Raw genomic sequence first — 18423 nt, 5'->3', positions numbered from 1 at the left:
TCGGTACATGAAGAAGCCCATCGGCCCAGCATCAGTTTAGGCCCAAATGATCAGGCGGCCCATCAAATATGTGCACATGTGCTCTTCAGTGGTAGCATAGGGTATAGATTATTTGACTGTACGATTGGAGGGGACAACTCCTCTTTTTTATATTACTATATAGAATATAGATTATTTTGTGAAGTCACTCGCATAAATACATTAAATATTATAAAGCTAATAAATAACTTTGAAAAAGAAGCTATTTAAACCATGCTTAAAAAGTTTGAGAAAACATACTTTCGGAAGCGTGCTACCTACATTAGCTGTTTAAAACGCCACCGAAGTGATATAAGACGAGGACGTCCTAACAAATTCAGTTTTAATTTCCTCGTCTTTGCATATATGGAAGGAACCGAAGAACTTCACCTCAAAAAAAAAAAAAGAAACTCTGCTCTTAACAGATTAAATCTTGTTAAACTAGGATTAGCTTCGGTTTAAGCTGAGACTGCGTTTGGTGAACATTGCTACCTACCCATCCATTAGCAATTTAGGTCTCATTTTTTCTTGAGTTGCAGCGGTTTGGGACTTTGGGAGTGGTAGGTGTATCTGACAGTCTCGAATGTGCCACATCTCTTTTCTTCTCTCCTGTCTCCTTCTCCAACCTAACCCCTGCCTGCCTGCATCAACCATATATGTTGTCCTTCACCAATAAAACACATTGCCCTACTCCTCACGCTCTTTCGATCTTCCTCCTCTCCTCTCTATTTCTCTCATCAACAATTACCGCATCACAAGGAGCAAAAGCAGTTTCAGTTTCGGCTCCATTGCTTATTAATTTACCTCTACAGAAGAAGTAAGTTGATCTCTCTTTCTTGCTTCAATCTGATTGTTTCCTTGCTAGTTGAAAACTACTATTATATACTCTGTCTTTCGTCCATCTTGAGTGATATCATGAATTGATACACATTCTCATGAATGAATGTATCAAATTCCATCTGAAACTCTGGTAGTAGCTGCACACACATTTCAGAATTCAGACTTTGCACTAGCTTTGTGCATTGAGATAGAGAAATTACCAAAGTAGATGTAAGCATGTAAGAGTTGTTGAAATATGCTTACATACAAAAATTGTATAAAAAATATGATTATGAATGTACTAGTGAATAGTGATTACAAGATTTAAACTCCTAATCAATTAAGTTTGCATCATTGATGCAAGTTCAGTGGGCACAGAGATGGCCACCGTGGAGGTGGAGGGCATCCCATTTCCTCAGGAGATCACCGTCAGTAAGCCGTTATCACTGCTAGCCCATGGTAATTAATTAATCTATTAATGATTTATAAGTACTCCATTTGACTAATACCAGATTATGAGTACAACACAAGCCTCTAAATGCATTTGAAACAACAAATTGCAGGCATTACAGACATTGAGATTCATTTCCTTCAGATCAAATACAACGCCATCGGGGTGTATCTTGAAAAGGACAATGTACTAGGGCATTTGGAGAGTTGGAAGGGCAAGAAGGCAGAGGAGCTTGTGCAGGATGATGGCTTCTTTCAGGCCCTAGTTTCTGGTAACTAAAATGACTCCACCATTCAGGTTTTGCATTTCAGAAATATGTAAAACGGATTTGGAATTGCTTGTCTATAGTATATCAATACCATTCTCCCATTTCCAGTTACAGATCACAAATAGTAGTATTATCTCTGTAGAGTTTATAGAACAATGTTCTATCCTACAAAATAAAACAGAGTAAGGTTCAGTCTGCCGCTCCTGCATAACTGCAAGAAAAAAATGTTTCATTTTTTCATTTGAGTCATGCTGATTGATGCTGTGCATGTACGCTAGCTCCTGTGGAGAAACTATTCAGGATCGTGGTGATCAAGGAGATCAAAGGATCACAGTACGGCGTGCAGCTGGAGAGCTCAGTGCGCGACCGTCTCGTGTCAGTGGACAAGTACGAGGATGAGGAGGAAGAGTCTCTGGAGAAGGTGACTGAATTCTTTCAGTCCAAGTATTTCAAGCCCAACTCCGTCCTCACCTTCCACTTTCCTAACACCCCTGGAATTGCAGAGGTATAATCTTGTAGAGTACTCCTTATATTCAGCTGGGTTTGGTTAAGATATCAAGTGATCAAATCTTTGTTCTTGCAAACCTAATTGAAGCATGCATATATGTGTGCAGATATCATTTGTGACAGAAGGCAAGGGCGAGGCGAAGCTGACAGTGGAGAACAAGAATGTGGCCGAGATGATTCAGAAGTGGTACCTGGGTGGAGAATCTGCAGTTTCTCCGACGACTGTGAAGAGCCTGGCAGATCAATTCGCAGCACTGCTCTCTGCATGAGGCATGGAGTAATAAACTACTGTAGTAATGTTGCCTGTTTCCCATTCATTTTTAACTCGATCATGCTTTGATTTGTCCAGCTGCTCTCATGTGCATGCTACAATTGATAATGGTATTGGTTTCCCTACTACTTCAAATGCATGATTTACTTGCTCCAAAGCAGAGGAAACATACTCAAATGTATATGTTTCAACTTTACCTGTGTATCTGGTGCAAGCAACCTAAGACAGTGATAGAAGTGAAGGTAGGAATCTGTCCCTGTACTGCTCATGTGTTGGAATTAAGTCCACCAGTGGTTCCAACTTCCAACTTGTGTATTGGGCTTGCAAAATGAAGCTGGAAAAAGACACCAGAATATCTTTGAGAGCAACATCATGACACAAATTCATGAATAGTACTGTACTGCTATAGTTTGGTGTGCAGTCTTCAGTATTGTACATCCTTTAAAACCTCCTTTCAGTGTTGTACTCATTTTGGAATCAACCAACCCATACAAGTTACCTACTCCAACAAATAAATAAATTAGAGATGTTCTGCTTTAACTTCTTCTAAGGATGATCTAAAAAAAAGATTCTTCTAAGGGGAAGTTAGGATGCATGTTGCCAACAAAACGTAGATACTAGTCCACAGTCAAGTCAGTTCTTCATTTTGTTTTACAAAGAATATAGTACTATATTTGGATAGCAATGGAGATAAGATAGACACCACTTCGAATAAAGGAACAAATTAAGGGAGGAATCTCATAGGATCAAAATCACAGTGGATTTTTTATCACATATATATCCATTGAAAATTTGAAATTGTTGGGTTTAGTCCCCCATTCGTAATTGTTAATGGAGGGGTACAATTTAAAAGGTAAGGACGGTCGTTACTTATCAGACTAGTCTTTTAGGTTATGTAGGCCCAGGAGCTAAAGTTGTGGCACCAATTGAGTTTGTGGTGGAGCAGACCCAATGTGACCACGGTTGGTGGGCCGGGCTGCACACTCTATAACAAGTGGTATCAAAGCCCACGTATGAAAACCCAAAACATTTTTTATAGGTCACATGGTGGGGGAGCTCCAGTAATGTGGCGGGAAATATTGTTGGGCCTCGGCTACTTCAGTGGAGGCGGCAGATATTGTTTGGCCGTGGCCTGCACATCGAGATCCAAACATTAAGAAACGTCATAGAATATCTAAACGTGATGACGACACCAAGATATAATATTTGTTAACGAGATTCAGCCGAATCCTATATCTCCGGACACTGATTATGAACACTCGTACTAGATGTAGCATAATTACAGCGTATCAGAGGTACAACAAACTTCCGTCGGACACCGTCGACAGCCATTCCCTCTCGCCTATGCTAAGTCGTTATGTGGTTAATTATAATAAGTTTGCCTCTCTATTTAAGAAGAGCTGATAGAGTTTGATTCTAACTCTATCCTACCCCTATTAAACTTCAAGTTCTAAACTGAAATCGACTTTATATACATATTCACACAAACTCTAACAAGAAGAAAAGATAATCAATTAGAAACCTATATTGAATGGCTTAATATATCCGTAGAGAATTTTAGAGGAATCCAAACATATATAAGATTTGACATCACCGAAGACGTATTACTATGTGCCACCCCAGGCACCCTCTCCCCAAAATCCTACGTTATTTTTTTTGAAGCATTATTTGAACAGAACAATTGAACATTTTCTGAGTTTTTACTCCAATGCTTGTGCCATAAATCGAGCGCAGAACGCTGGCATGGAGCGATCTTATTCTGCTACTAGTACTAGTTGGCAACGTGAAGAAAAGGGAATTGAAAAGGAAAAAGGTCTCAGGCATGGGAGGTGATTAGATGCTGGACAACACCAATTTGAGAAAAGGACTTGCCACTTGGGGGAAAGTTTGGCCAAAATACCAATGCAATTCCTCCAAAAGAAAAGACCAATTCAATTAATGCTTTCTCTCCTTAATTTGGTTTTGCTGGTGAGTGGTGACAAAATTATGCCCAGAACAAACGAACAGCGAATCTGGGGTAAAAAAATCATGTGCTAGCACACAAATTAAAGGAGAAAACTCATAGAAACAGCTAAACAGATAATCCAAGTGAGAAGTGACAGTGACACTGCAAACATTGTGTCCAACCCCTTGCATTTACGCAATCCCAATTTATATTCTATTCACATTGTAGACCTCTTCTGTTCGAGAAATTACATACAAAAGAATTAATTATATTACTAGCTATGTTTGGCCGCCGGTGACTCCGGCATGGACGGAGAGAATGGAGTCCCGGCAAGTAGGGCAGGACGTGTGCGCGGCGAGCCACGTGTCGATGCAGCCGACGTGGAAGCCGTGGTGGCACCTGGGGAGCACGCGCACCTTGTCGCCGTCGGCGAAGTCGCCCAGGCAGATGGCGCACTCGGCGTCGGGGACGCCGGCCTGCTTGGCGCCGTACACCTCCACCGTAATCCTCCTCAGCTCCTTCTTCTTCAGCCCGCCCGTGGTGGTGGCAGCTGCCGGCGTCGCCATGGCGGGTGAGGGTGAGAGGCCGCGGGCGCAGTGGAGCGCGCAGCGGATGAGGGAGCTGAGGCCGAGGGAGCAGATGACGACGCAGAGCAGCGCGGCGAGGACGATGACCATGTTGGCGTCCAAGGCGCCGGAGCTCCCGCCGGCCTGCTGCATGGAGGCCGTGGCCGCCCATGCCGGCGTCAGCACCAGCGCCGGCGCCTCCACGACGTCAACCAGCCGCCGCATGGCTGGCTGGTACCTCTAGTTAAGCTAGTATAGCTCAAGCATATGCAGGAGGAGGAGACAAATTATAAGATGTTCTTTTTAATTTTGTTGTACATTGAATTTCCTTTGGATTTGGTGATTGGATTGGGTGCACCAGCAGAGTGAGATTATTCTGGTTCGTCGCTGCAGCCAAACCACACATTGGATTGAGCTCTCTCAAAAAGTGGACTCTGAAAGCTAGCTAGCGGCAGCGCTACATATGTCTCTATTTGTTAAATTAGTTTTCCCTGTTTCGTTTTCGTGTAAGAAATAATGTCGTATTTATATTTGTGCCACTTTCGAGGATGAACAACAATGCCCTTACCAGTATCTGGCGCACAATACAGGCTATGTTTGGCACCCCTTTTCCCAACCTCCTCTCTCGTTTTTCGCGCGCACATTTTTTAAACTGCTAAACGGTGTGTTTTTTACAAAAAGTTTCTATACGAAAGTTGTTTGAAAAAAATCAAATTAATTCATTTTTTTTTAAAAAATTAGCTAATACTTAATTAATCACGCGCTAATGGACCGCTCCGTTTTTCGTGCGTACTGTTAGTGTTGGGAACAGGGCTGCCGAACACAGCCTATATATGGTTTAGAGAAGTCCACATTAATTAATTTAATCATCAACTATTGCAATATTGTTCCAACTTTGATCATTTAACTCTATGAAACCGTTTATTTTTGTCTCCCAACACACTTATAGATGCCCAATTTCGTTCCTTGGTCTAAATTTCATCCTTGGGGTCTATTCCAGGATGATTTTCGATTACGTGGAGTTGCAGAGGGTATAGGTTTCATGCCCAAGTCTATTTCCAATCAGCCAACGACAACTTTTTACAATCTATATATGAAAAGGAAATTAATGGATCTACCATTTCAAGCAATAGATAGTGCGCTTATCTATTCATTAGCTCATGTCGATCAAATTAATTTTAGGTTTAGACTTGTAGATAGGGATTGGGCTCCCTATCATTGTCGAATATTCACAATGTGAACATTTAAATTATACTTTAAAAGACAGTGTCAATGTGAATATGGGTGACAATGTGAATTCTTAATGTGTGAATGTAAATGTATTGCCACACTAGTGGAGAACCCATTTCTAACACCAGTTGGGAACCGTTTTTAGTATCGGATGTAGAACCGGTACTAACAAATCGAGACTAAATATCTCGATCTTTAGTACCGGTTGAAATAACTGGTACTAAAGATGCATACGAAATAAAAAAAATGTGTAGGATATGTGATTCGAACTCAAGATCTCTCACCTCAGCCCTCACGCGTGTAACCATCCACCAACTCCACCCATCAGACATGGATATGGATGCTTTCTTTTTAAACTAACCCTGTAGACATCTTTAGTACCGGTTGTAACACCAACCGGAATTAAAGATGTTTTTGTACTTGGACTTTTAGAACCGGTACTTAAAAATATCTCTAGTACCCGTTCTAAATCTAACCGAAATGGGTATCCCGATAAAATATCAGTTGTGTAGTAGTGCCATTTTGTACGACTGTGCATAGTGTGGTGCATCTTTTTTGACATACTACGATAATGATACATGAAGTTGTCTTAAGGAACCGCTCGTAAAAAACGATTTTCACATACGGGTCTATTAAGACAACCGGCTGCACTAATTGTTTTTAGAGTGGGCTTGTTTTATGCCTGTAAAATAATAGAGATGATTTTCTATATATAGCAAGATCACATTAAACAATTTTGTTGCGTATCACAACGAGGGAGTACTACTACTGCAGATTTCCTCAGCAAGAAGCTGGAGTAGCTAGTAGCTAGGACCAAGACATTTGGACAACATGCAATTCATAAAACGTATAGGATTACACGTACGCACAGATCGTGTACATACTGAAGAAAATTAAGATAGAACATGCACACAGGGAGCGTGCAACATAAAGTATACAGCTGATACAGAGAGAGAATGGAGCGCTGCATGTCTGCCGCAGCTGTTATTTTAATTACTTTGTTCATATATGCTGTAGCAAGTACGTGCTTAATTACTAGCTGATCAACTCCGATTGAGCTAGCATGTTAAGCTCGATCGATCGATCCAAGCAGGATTGATTTAACTGACCCTGCACCAAAGAAAAAAATGCACATATATAGAAAGTTAGTTATTTTATGGGAAAATGTTTCATATCTCGAGAAATATCTCATTGTTGCTTTCATGCCCCCCACCTAAATAGCCATTAAAAAGTAAAACAAAATGATAAGCTAGATTAATATTAATATACATGTCCGTAAATATACATGTTTAAATTTAACTTGTACTTGCAACAAAAATAACGGATATAATAGCGAAAATACGTTAAGTAGTGTTAGTTTAGTTTGTTGTTTTTCTAATTAACTTGTATAAGTTGAATTTAATCTTTTATGTCTATGAAGTGAGATATATCTCACATATGATAATCTATTTTAACTTGTAAAAGTTTTTATTAACTATTACTCCGTTTCAGGTTATAAGACGTTTTGACTTTAGTCAAAGTCGAACTATTATAAGTTTGACTGATTTTGTAGAAAAAAAGTAGTAACATTTTTAACCCAAGACAAGTATATTATGAAAAATTATTCAATTATAGATTTAATGAAACTATGCTGGTATTGTAAATATTATTACTTTTCTATAGAATTAGTTCAACTTAGAGTAGTTTGACTTTAACCAAAGTTAAAACGTCATATAACCTGAAACGGAGGAGTATTTAGATAGCACTAAAAAATAAAGAGATATATGTGTGTATATATATAGAGAGAGAGGGGGGGGACGTCATAATAAAGAGAGATGATATACTTGTTGCAGTCGGTGGAGAGGCTGATGGGGAAGCCAACGTTGACGCCGCATTTGCCGGGGACGCCGGCGACGGTGCCGAGGTTGAGCGACTTGATGCTGCCGGCGAGGCTCTTGAGGCAGCGGCAGGCCGCCTGGCGGTCGGCGGTGGTGCGGGCGGCGTTGTTCAGCCCCTTGACGCCGTTGCAGCATCCCTGCGTCAGCCCGCTCCTCCCCGTCACGTACGAGATGCACGGCGCGATCGCCGATCCCACCTGACCGCACGTGATCGCCGCCGACGCTCCCGGCGCCGCCACCACCATCGCCACCACCATCACCGCCACCACCACCTTACCGTTCAAAGCCGCCATATTCAAGATTACTGATTTGATCGTCGGATGATCGATGATCTGATGATCGAGTAGCTAAGCTAGATAGCTAATCGTCGCCGCCGGTGATGGATCGTCGGTCGATGGGTGGAGGGTATAAATAGGAAGCTGCTGGCAACGAGCTGAGATGCGGACGATGGAATCATACATCCATTGATGGCAGTCGCTGCTAGGTCGTTGGGAGTTGGACTCAGATCGACCTAGGTACTCTACTAGAGTCTGAATGATGTACGTACTACATCACATGTGTTCCGTGTTCTCCAGTACTACCTCCGTCCTAAAATGTTTGACGCCGTTGACTTTTTTAAACATGTTTGACTGTTCGTCTTATTTAAAAACTTTTGTGAAATATGTAAAACTATATGTATACATAAAAGTATATTTAACAATGAATTAAATGGTAAGAAAAGAATTAATAATTGCTTAATTTTTTTAATAAGACGAACGGTCAAACATGTTTAAAAAAATCAACGGCGTCAAACATTTAGGGATGGAGGGAGTATATTTTTATGTATACATATAATTTTACATATTTCATAAAAGCAAATATATTTAAAAAAGTTAACAGCGTCAAATATTTAGAGACGGAGGGAGTAGTAGCTATCAGTATCAGGTGATTTAATTACATCATGGGCGATCGAGTTGGAATTAATATTTTGCAATCGATCTCTCCTCTATCGAGCGAATTCATCTTCAACAATTAATATTGATGAATATTGCTCCAGTCTTCTGAATATCAACGTTAAGCCCCTGTTTCTTTCAGCTTAGGATTATTATAATCCAGATTATTAGGAGTAAGCTGAAAGAAACAGACAACTTATTAGAGTAGCTTATTATAATCTGGAGTCCAGCTTATTATAATCTGATAAGCTCATTTATGTGAGCTTTTTCTAGATTATTAGGTGAAAAATTACCCACCATGCCACCACACTTCCTCTTTAGACTTGCAAACCTAATAATCTAGACTCTAATAATTAAAAAAGAAACAACTAACCGCTTATTCTACTACAGATTATAACAATCTAGCAATCTGACTCAATAATCCAGATTATAATAATTTTAAGCTGAAAGAAACAGAGCCTAAGTCTTCTGAATCTGATCAACGACATTTGTACAACATGCATGTGTTCCGTTATATAGTTCTATCAGTATCAGGTGATATAATCATGGTCATGGGCGAGTAGGAATCATTATTACTTGCGTTTAGCTCTTCTAGCGAAATCATCTTCTAATTACGGCAATGAATTATTTGGAACACCAGAATCAATATTCCGATAAGCTTTAATTTCGGTACTACTGAATTTTACGTTACTATATGTGTACGTGCCTAGCAAAATTAAGTTACTAGTACTACTCTCTCTATTTTCTTACTCATGACATGGTTTACTTTTAAACGTTATGTGTTGACCGTTTGCCTCATTTAAAAATTAAGTAGTGCATGTAAATATGTAAATACGTAAGTTATGTTTAAATTTTCTATATATAACAATAAAAACAAGTGGCAACAAAATAAATATACATAGCTAGTTTTAAATAAGATGAACAGCTAAACATCAAATTCAAAAAATATCAATATATCACATATTTGGAAACAGAGGGCAGTACAATGCAACGTGTACATGTGGATGCTACTGTGTGTGATGTTATTGTCTAGCTACTGGTTCCCTCAGGGCGGCGTACCTCTACAGCCAGCAGAAATGGATTATTCATCTGGTGTCTGCTCATGCGACGACTCATCTGCAGTCAACACGATGTAGGACAATGCAATATATGCATGCCAAGCAAATAGGAGTAATTGCCATTTGCCCCCGCTGCGTGCATGCATGATATAAGAGTAGCTTTTGTGTGTGTATAGTATTTTTAATTACCGGCGTCGATGGATGGTTATCCAGCCTGTTACAACCAATCAAAAATCTGGCCAGCAGGTCTTTACTATAGCTGTTATTCAATCAAAGCAGGTACAATAGACTATAAGCTAGTTATAAACTTATTTTAAGAAGATAAAAGATAAGAAATAAGAGCAGCGGGCTACAGAATTATAACCAGTTGTAACACATACTCCAAGATACATATGTATACGATAGGTTGGACCAGATATTAATTATATAGTACATACTTATAGGTAATTATTGTATGAATTGGCTATTAAATTGACTATAGATGATTTTGAGCCAATAATTGGCTATACCATTAAACTTGCTCGTTTCACTTCATTAAATATATCGCTAATAGTGATAGCTTTAAATTTTTTGTTGAAAAGTCATTGTTTGTAGTAATAATGTAGCCCTGCTTAGGGATGAAAACGGAGTGGATGATACTCATACCGTATTCGTTTTCATATTTTTGCCAGATACGAGAGCAAATACGGATAGCTCGAATATGGAAACAAATACGGATTATCTCGAATATGAATAAGAATCGAATATGATCGGACATGAATATGGAAACAATTTTTTATCGAAACACGAAAACCAACTCAAATTCTAATAGGAACAAATATCAACATATATAATTACCTCATTTTATATAAAATGTAGTATAATTTATAATTTTTTTTTAATTTTAAATAATATTAATATTGTGGACTAGTGTTAAGAGATGAACTACTATTAAAATCTAAAAAGGTATATTGAAAGTTATAGAATTATAAAGAAATGAGGTATGTCTCATGACTTCTGTGGATATCTGAATAGCACTGTTCACCGGATATCCGAATTATTATCCGTATCCGACGGAAACCCCGATACCATATCTGTATCCGTATCCGGGAGGAAATATCCGTATCCAAACTATCCGATCCGAAAGGTATCCGTATTCGTTTTTCTCTGGAGTGGACGGAAACTATCCGCTTCGTTTTTATCCCTAGCCCCGCTAGCTCCTAGCACGATCGTTGAGCACGCGTAAGTAACGTACGTATTTGGAGAAAATTACATTTGTAGTTTTTCAAAAATAATTAAGCTAATACCAATTATTTTTGTGAAAATACTACTCCCTCCATCTCATTGAATAAGACACGCATGTATTCTAATATTCATTTGTTTAAATATCTGACCCATAACTATTTCATTATAAATTAAATTTTATTTGATGAAAATAGTATTATATTGGATTGATATTTTAATTTGCTTTCTTATAATTATTATTTTGTTACTATAAATATTATATTATATGAGAAATTTAAAGTCAAAGATTAATTTTGTAGGTCATGCCAAGTTTGATTGTGCATTGTTCAGTAACGGAGCGGGTAAGATATTTAGCATCACATAGGTGCCATGTATTGGATTTGTATCACTTTCAATTAATTTCCTGGTTAGTGATAATATATTTAGAAATTTTAGTTATATTAAAGTTTAACACTGGAAACTGTAAATTGAAGGCTGTACACCTTATATCTTTTTCAGCAGGATAGTGCTAACACTATAATAGTAGCAGAACATATTAAAGAGTCAAAAATTTTCTCACAAAGTCACAAAGTGATGCATTAATATTTGCTCTGATCAATCGATAATGACCAGCCAAATCTTCTCAGCCGTGCAACAATGCAACACATATATTAGTTGCTTCAATTAATACCAACTGTACACGTATCTCGCGTAGGGATGGCAATTTACCCGGTAGGGGCGGGGACCCGTAGGGGACGGGTCCCTGCCCCTATGGGGCTGGGGTCGGGACTGGTTTCGTACCCACGGGGCGACCGGGGCAGGGCCCCGACTTTGTTCGGGGCCGGGGGAAGAATTCCACCCGCGGGTCCCCATGGGCCCCCGAAAATATAGCCAATGAATACCCATGTCTATACTAGTAATATGTCCGTGCTAACGCTACGTGACATCTCACAACAGCATCACAATGATACTTTGACAGGAAAAAAATTCTGTACAAAATATCATGCTTGATTCCATTGTTCAATTTTCTTTTGTATAACAGAACACCATACGAATAAGCCCGAGTACGGTCTGATATAGGTTAACATGTATTGCCTCCGTTTTTTAATAGATGACAGCCGTTGACTTTTTCTCACATGTTTGACCATTCATCTTTTTCAAAAAATTTACGTAATTATAATTCATTTTGTTATGAGTTGTTTTATCACTCATAGTACTTTAAGTGTGATTTTTTTTTGCGGGGAAAAAGAGAATAAATTACTCAGGAATCAAATCGTTTCTTACAAGATTTGATACAAAGGTGCAATCACTTCCGCACCAAACCTTGTTGAGGTTCTCACATCTACCTTTATTTGCTAAGTAGTGACTAACTGAATTTTGGCTTCTGTGAGTCTTCCTGAGTAGAATTTTGGCTAAGTGTGATTTATATCTTATACATTTGTATAAAATTTTTGAATAAGATGAATGATCAAACATGTGAGAAAAAGTCAACGGCGTCATCTATTAAAAAACAGAGGGAGTACTTTACGAACAGGAAATTTAATATACACAGTTTGAAATTTGAAACAGTAGTGATGTATATGTCTCGACTTTTTAGAATATACACAGAATTTATATGTCTCGACTTTTAGAATATACACAGAATTTGCGTAGTATTTTATGCAACGATTATTGGTTAGATGTTGCTCTGAAGAAAAATAAGCATATTTAATTATAAATAAATTGAATAGACCATGCAATCCCATCTCTGTAGAGCAGGTCATCAAGGCATACAAATACAAAAATATGAATTAGTATTCATTCATTAATATGAATTAAAGTCTGATTATTGTGTCTGCTTGGTGCGGTGGTGCCTATGCTTTCTTGCGCTGCAATGTCATCATGTCCCTCTTCTCTACCTTGATGATGACAAAATCCATTTGTTCCTCCATGAAAAATAATAAACAAGGTCATGATAAAAAGGAACATGATCACAACTGCCAGTAAACAGATGAACAGAAATAAAAAAGATCATGCAAAACTTACATCTCCAACTGTATAGCTGTATCACCTATGAAGCACTTAATGTCTTTCTTAACAGCACGTACAAGATGGATTCCAGTGTTACATTGGATATGCTATACCATTCTTCTATGAATCAATGATAGTTGCAACCTGGCTGTGTGTGTTAGTAGCAGATCTATGCAAGTAGTCTACAAGAATTACATTATTAGGTGGCAGGACAAGAAGCACTGTTATATGTCGAGGATATTCACATTCATTTGAAGAGTTTCCACATTTACCTAAAACAGGAAATGAAACCATTGTATCGTATACCCAGCCATACCTTTAACCTCTTCCAAGCCCCACAGCGTTGATGGAGCTGTTCGATTAACCAGCCAGCACAAGCACATCTTATTGATATGTTTGTCTTCGACTCCAAACTTTAACTTCAATGTTTTCCGTTAGCACACAATTCAAACTACTAAATGGCGAGTTTTTTTTAAAAAAATTATATAGAAGATATTTGAAAAATCAAATAAATCTATTTTAAAGTTTATAATAGTTAATTCTTAATTAATTATGTGCTAATGAGCTTTCTTGCTTTACGTGCGCGAAAAATCTTTCTTCAAACTCACCAAAAGAACGCAACCTTATCTCAACAGATCCAACTGAGCCTATATGGTCTGATTCACCGTGCACCCAAATTAAGAAATATTAACCGAATATGTGGTCAATATACATCCACGAAAACACTAAATATCTTAAACTAAACAGATATACTATCCCGCATTCCATTAACAAATCACAAAGGTGTCATTTTCATAATGCATAGAGAAACAAAACTTATGGAGTGAAGTCGTACCAATTTACCATCAGAGTTTATAAAATGATTATAAATATTCCACCATAACTTGAGCTACCAAAATAGCATGTACAGTTATCAACAGGTTAAGTGACAGTGAGTCAGTGACATGCCATACGAATGATCATGGTAGCACATCCTGCAATTAGGAAAAATTGTAGATTTATAACAAGGATTGCAGCGTTTAATATAAAGATTCATAGGGAGTATATTAATGCAATTCGGAAAAATCTGAACAGATATACAGTTGAAAAAAAGAACTTTTTTGCAAGATTAATCCAGCTCTTGTTCATCGCAGCCGGCGGCAAACCGAATAGACTGGCGTGCCAGTGAACATGCGCATATCAGCAAGAGTAGCGACTATATGTACCTTAGCAGTTAGCTAGACACATATGATGTGATGAATAGACAATGTTTGTTTAATTTCACCTTTCAACCTGAAATTTATCGGTTCAGAAAAGTAAGAACACTAATATTAGCCATGAAACAAGATTTCCAATATGGCGCATGAATATATATATATATATATATATATATATATATATATATATATATATATATATATATATATATATATATATATATATATATATATATATATATATATATATATATATATATATATATATATATATATATATATATATATATATATATATATATATATATATATATATATATATATATATATATATAATGTCAATGTAATTCTGCAGTTCTACTGATAAGAAACTATGGAGATGGACACTTAAAGCACTGATTTATACAGAGGGGGCTGCGAGGACGGTGGCGTGGTGGAGATGTGTTCGGAAACTTATTAAAATAGGGCACTAGTGACAGTATTGCAAACATTTTCTGTGGAAGGAAGTGAAATGATCAAACCGAATATCCGACATGCATCAGGAAAGGAAACTATTTTACCAAATGCAGAGCTCTGTTCTCTCCGGTAGGCATTGAACCAAATGCTCAAAATATGCAACCGCCATACAACAAACATTTTGACAATTAGCAAGCTGACATGAAAAAAATCAAAACAATGTTATCTTAACAATTTGTGCATAACAATTAGCTTAAACTTCAACTTCTAGTCTTCTCTAGCCAATAGACATCAGAGAACCAAGAGAGAAATGAATAATTTAAAGCTTGTGGGTTCCATAAGCATACTAAGACCCTGAAATTACACTCTAATAAAATAGGGGTGGGACCCAAATTTTTCACCAGGCCACCTCTCAAGCATCAGAATATGGCAATATTTAATAGTAAAATTAGTCAAACCTCTCTTGAAGCCACCTCTCAAGCATAATTTACCCGTGCTAACACTACGGCGATGTTTAGGAAATATGCACATGAAATCCATGTTAAAAAGTTCATTTCCTACTTAAAAAATATTTTACTATTTTGAGGTCCAGATTTATTTAAATTTTATTATTACAAACAGGAGTAGCCTTTAGTTATAAAAGTTCCAAGTCTCAATCAAGAGTAATTTGTTCACTATTACCATGTTGATGTGTAATAGTTGATCTGACTACTTTATAAGATGGTTCTTATTTTTCTACATGCATAAACAAATACTCCCTCCGTTTCAAAATGTTTGACACCGTTGACTTTTTAGTACGTGTTTGACCATTCGTCTTATTCAAATAATTTAAGTAATTATTTATTCTTTTCATATCATTTGATTTATTGTTAAATATACTTTCATGTACACATATAGTTTTATATATATCACATTTTTTTTGAATAAGACGAATGGTTAAACATGTGCTAAAAAGTCAACGGTGTCAAACATTTCGAAACGGAGGGAGTATCAATTAAAGGTTTTCTATTGTTTCATCAATAATCACCATTTGTATCACAATCCTCTGTCCAGAATTTAAGAAAGGTTTAAAAAATATGTATGGCCATTTTTGGAAAGACCATATTTGAAAGAGAAACCAGCAATCCGTTGCAACACATGATACACATCTTTGGCGACACCAATTTCTCATAGTATGCCATAGTATGCCAAAAGAAAATCCAAATCTCATTCTGTTGGACATACCTGGTCCAAATCGAATTTCTAGAAACTAATCTAGCCAACAATGAGCATTTGTTTCTTTTGCAAGGACCGCTGAACAACTTACAGAAAGGGCATATCAACCATTAAAGTATCCAAGTAAGAATTGTTTTAGACTGAGAGAGCTTTGATAGCCACCCATCAAAGGTTCAAGGCACTTTTATGAATTAAGAAGGCATGAAACTTATAAAACAAGATGCACATCTATATTACATCCAAACCAAGGTCTCTAAAATACTACTACGTAGTTATTAGCCAATGCATATCCACAAGGAAAAAATAACGTGAACAGTGATTTGACAAACTGATATTTGCACTCAAATATGATAGACAAGGTTCAGCAAAAGATATTATTAAACCCTGATCAATCTAGTTTGTGAAATTATCTGAATTCTGAAGCGCTTTACGCAAGGAGCAGATCAATGATGATATATGCCATATTCAAGTCACTACTTACAGTGCTTCTCCCCTACTTACATACTCACACAGAACTCAACACTTGTTGAACACTGCAGAGATCACAATTCATGTTTCACAATTCTGAACATTACCGATCGATTTGACACTCTTGCCGGAACCATCATATAGTTTGTACTTCCTCCGTTTCACAATATAAGTTATTTTAGCATTTTCCACATTAATATTAATATTAATGAATCTAGATAGATATATATGTCTAGATTCATTAGCATCAATATGAATATGGAAAATGCTAGAATGACTTAGATTGTGAAACGGAGGGAGTAGAAGTGATATTAGCAAATATAGACAAGCACGGTATAATTAAGCTAGCACATCAAATGGTTTGGTCTAAGAGATTTTACCATGTCCCAGCAACAGAGCAGCACCTCGCCATGGTTCGTGTGGAAGGCTGGAAGCCCACCTGGTTGTCTGCCGCCGATTTGGACGGGGATGCTGCTCCCGTCGGCAGTGGCGATGCTGCTGGTCCGGTTGGAGGGGCGCGGTCCGCGGTGGCCGTGGACAGAGGTGTGACCCACGCGATTTGGCGCGAGATGCTATGAGGCGACCAGGGCAAGGAGGCAGAGCGTCACGGCGTCGATCTGGCGAGGGCACAGGGCTAGGCGGCGGCGGCGGCTACTGGTTGAGGACTACGTGAGGGCGGCTTCGACTGGGGATCGGCAGCGTTCTCGATGACGACTGCAACGGCGACGAGCCACGACGCTTGAGGCGGTGGATTCGACGGGGATTGACGGAGGAAGACAGCGCGGTTAGGGATTAGGGAGGGAGCGCGTGAATACGGGGAGGGGGAAGGACGTGACTGCAGTTTGCGCTGGGTCCTGGCGGCGGAGCGAATCGGCGGCGGGAAGGCCTGTGCGACGACGACTTGGTGGAGGGCAGAGTGCGAAGGGCGGCGCGGGATGGGGGTCTGACTGTGCGAGGGCCGCGGTTGACGATTCGACGGAGGGCGGAGGGCCGGCGTGCGAAGGAAAAGGGAGTGCAAACCGAGCGGTGATCCCGCATGCGCGATTTTTCGCCGGGTGACCCCATGTGCTACGTGGCTGGTTGTAATGCGTTAGATGTAAGCGAGATAATCCGGACCGTTGAGCGAGGAATGAAAGGTGAGTGATGAGTGATGAGTTAAATCATTTGTTGAACTATAGGGTAGATTAGCATCCTATTAAAGCGTGAAAAAAGGGCAACCCATCACACTAAAGCCCATCTAACTACTTACGGATCGATACAATCAAAGAAACCCTAATTCCCACGCTACACATCGATCCGCCGCCACCCCAACTGCGCTCTTTCCGCCGCTCGCCATGCTACACATCGATCCGCCGCCACCCCAACTCCGTTCTTTCCGCCGCTCGAGTCCGTGTACTGATTCCACGCGCGGAGGTCGCGGCAACCTTTCTGATTAGCGCCGCCATATCCCACTCCGGTCTTCCTCTCTGCCCTAGCCGCTTGCTTTTCCTTCTCTAGCGTTGTCCATGCTTTTCCTCATCTAGTGCTGCTCATCCCCTCGCCTGTAGAGGAGAAACAACCATATCTTACTAGTCGGCGCCGCTGCTAACCCGGGGGTGCGGGGACCCGGAAGGTGTGCGGGGGCGGGTCTTGTTTTGCACCCGATCTGTGCTTCGGGGGCGGGAACGGGGGTGAGAGTCAGGGAGCGGGAGCAGGGGCGGGGGCGGGGGCGTTCTTGACCAACCCGGCCCTGCCCCGCCCCGTTGCCATCCCTAATCTCGCGGCTGCATTTGTTTGTTTCAGAGCTACTAAAAAAGATTTCACGCGCTACGCCGCGTGGATACAGAAGCAGGTTAGCAGGCTGACTATGCTTATGTTTATGGACTTATCAGCCAAAATTTAAATTTGAAGTTTTTTTCTTTAAGAATTACACAGTACAACACAAACACTCACA

At 39.2% G+C, this 18423-nt stretch overlaps 3 protein-coding genes and 1 long non-coding RNA gene across 5 annotated transcripts; 1 reads left to right on the top strand and 3 right to left on the bottom strand.

Moving 5' to 3' along the window:
• The first annotated feature begins 442 nt into the window (after window positions 1-442).
• Window positions 443-2462, top strand: LOC4351321 (chalcone isomerase-like protein 2). Of its 2 annotated transcripts, none has more exons than XM_015764457.3 (5): window positions 443-835; window positions 1202-1296; window positions 1401-1559; window positions 1835-2061; window positions 2171-2462. In XM_015764457.3, the coding sequence occupies exons 1-5, from the start codon at window positions 675-677 to the stop codon at window positions 2330-2332; spliced, it is 804 nt and encodes a 267-aa protein (XP_015619943.1). In that variant the 5' UTR covers window positions 443-674; the 3' UTR covers window positions 2333-2462. The 2 variants fall into 2 exon arrangements, with proteins under 2 accessions (XP_015619943.1, XP_015619944.1); XM_015764458.3 differs by having other exon boundaries at window positions 571-835; window positions 1207-1296.
• A 1974-nt stretch (window positions 2463-4436) lies between these two features.
• LOC107278369 (RING-H2 finger protein ATL74) lies at window positions 4437-6895 on the bottom strand. Its single transcript, XM_015763445.3, has one exon. It carries the CDS (start codon window positions 5068-5070, stop codon window positions 4558-4560), a length of 513 nt encoding a protein of 170 aa, XP_015618931.1. The 5' UTR covers window positions 5071-6895; the 3' UTR covers window positions 4437-4557.
• Window position 6896: 1 nt separating this feature from the next.
• Window positions 6897-8550, bottom strand: LOC4351320 (probable non-specific lipid-transfer protein 3). The gene is made up of 2 exons (XM_015763092.3): window positions 7899-8550; window positions 6897-7185 (listed from the first exon to the last, which is right to left on the bottom strand). The coding sequence occupies exons 1-2, from the start codon at window positions 8243-8245 to the stop codon at window positions 7176-7178; spliced, it is 357 nt and encodes a 118-aa protein (XP_015618578.1). The 5' UTR covers window positions 8246-8550; the 3' UTR covers window positions 6897-7175.
• A 4283-nt stretch (window positions 8551-12833) lies between these two features.
• LOC107279573 (uncharacterized) lies at window positions 12834-17467 on the bottom strand. Its single transcript, XR_010738567.1, has 3 exons — window positions 16871-17467; window positions 14361-14427; window positions 12834-14129 (listed from the first exon to the last, which is right to left on the bottom strand). It is a non-coding gene; the product is annotated as an uncharacterized lncRNA (long non-coding RNA).
• Between the last annotated feature and the right edge of the window lie 956 nt (window positions 17468-18423).

The sequence above is a fragment of the Oryza sativa genome, chromosome 12, assembly GCF_034140825.1.
Source record: "Oryza sativa Japonica Group chromosome 12, ASM3414082v1".
Lineage (NCBI taxonomy): Eukaryota > Viridiplantae > Streptophyta > Magnoliopsida > Poales > Poaceae > Oryza > Oryza sativa.
Note: the sequence above shows the minus strand (reverse complement) of the source record. Positions and strands in the feature narration are given on the sequence as shown.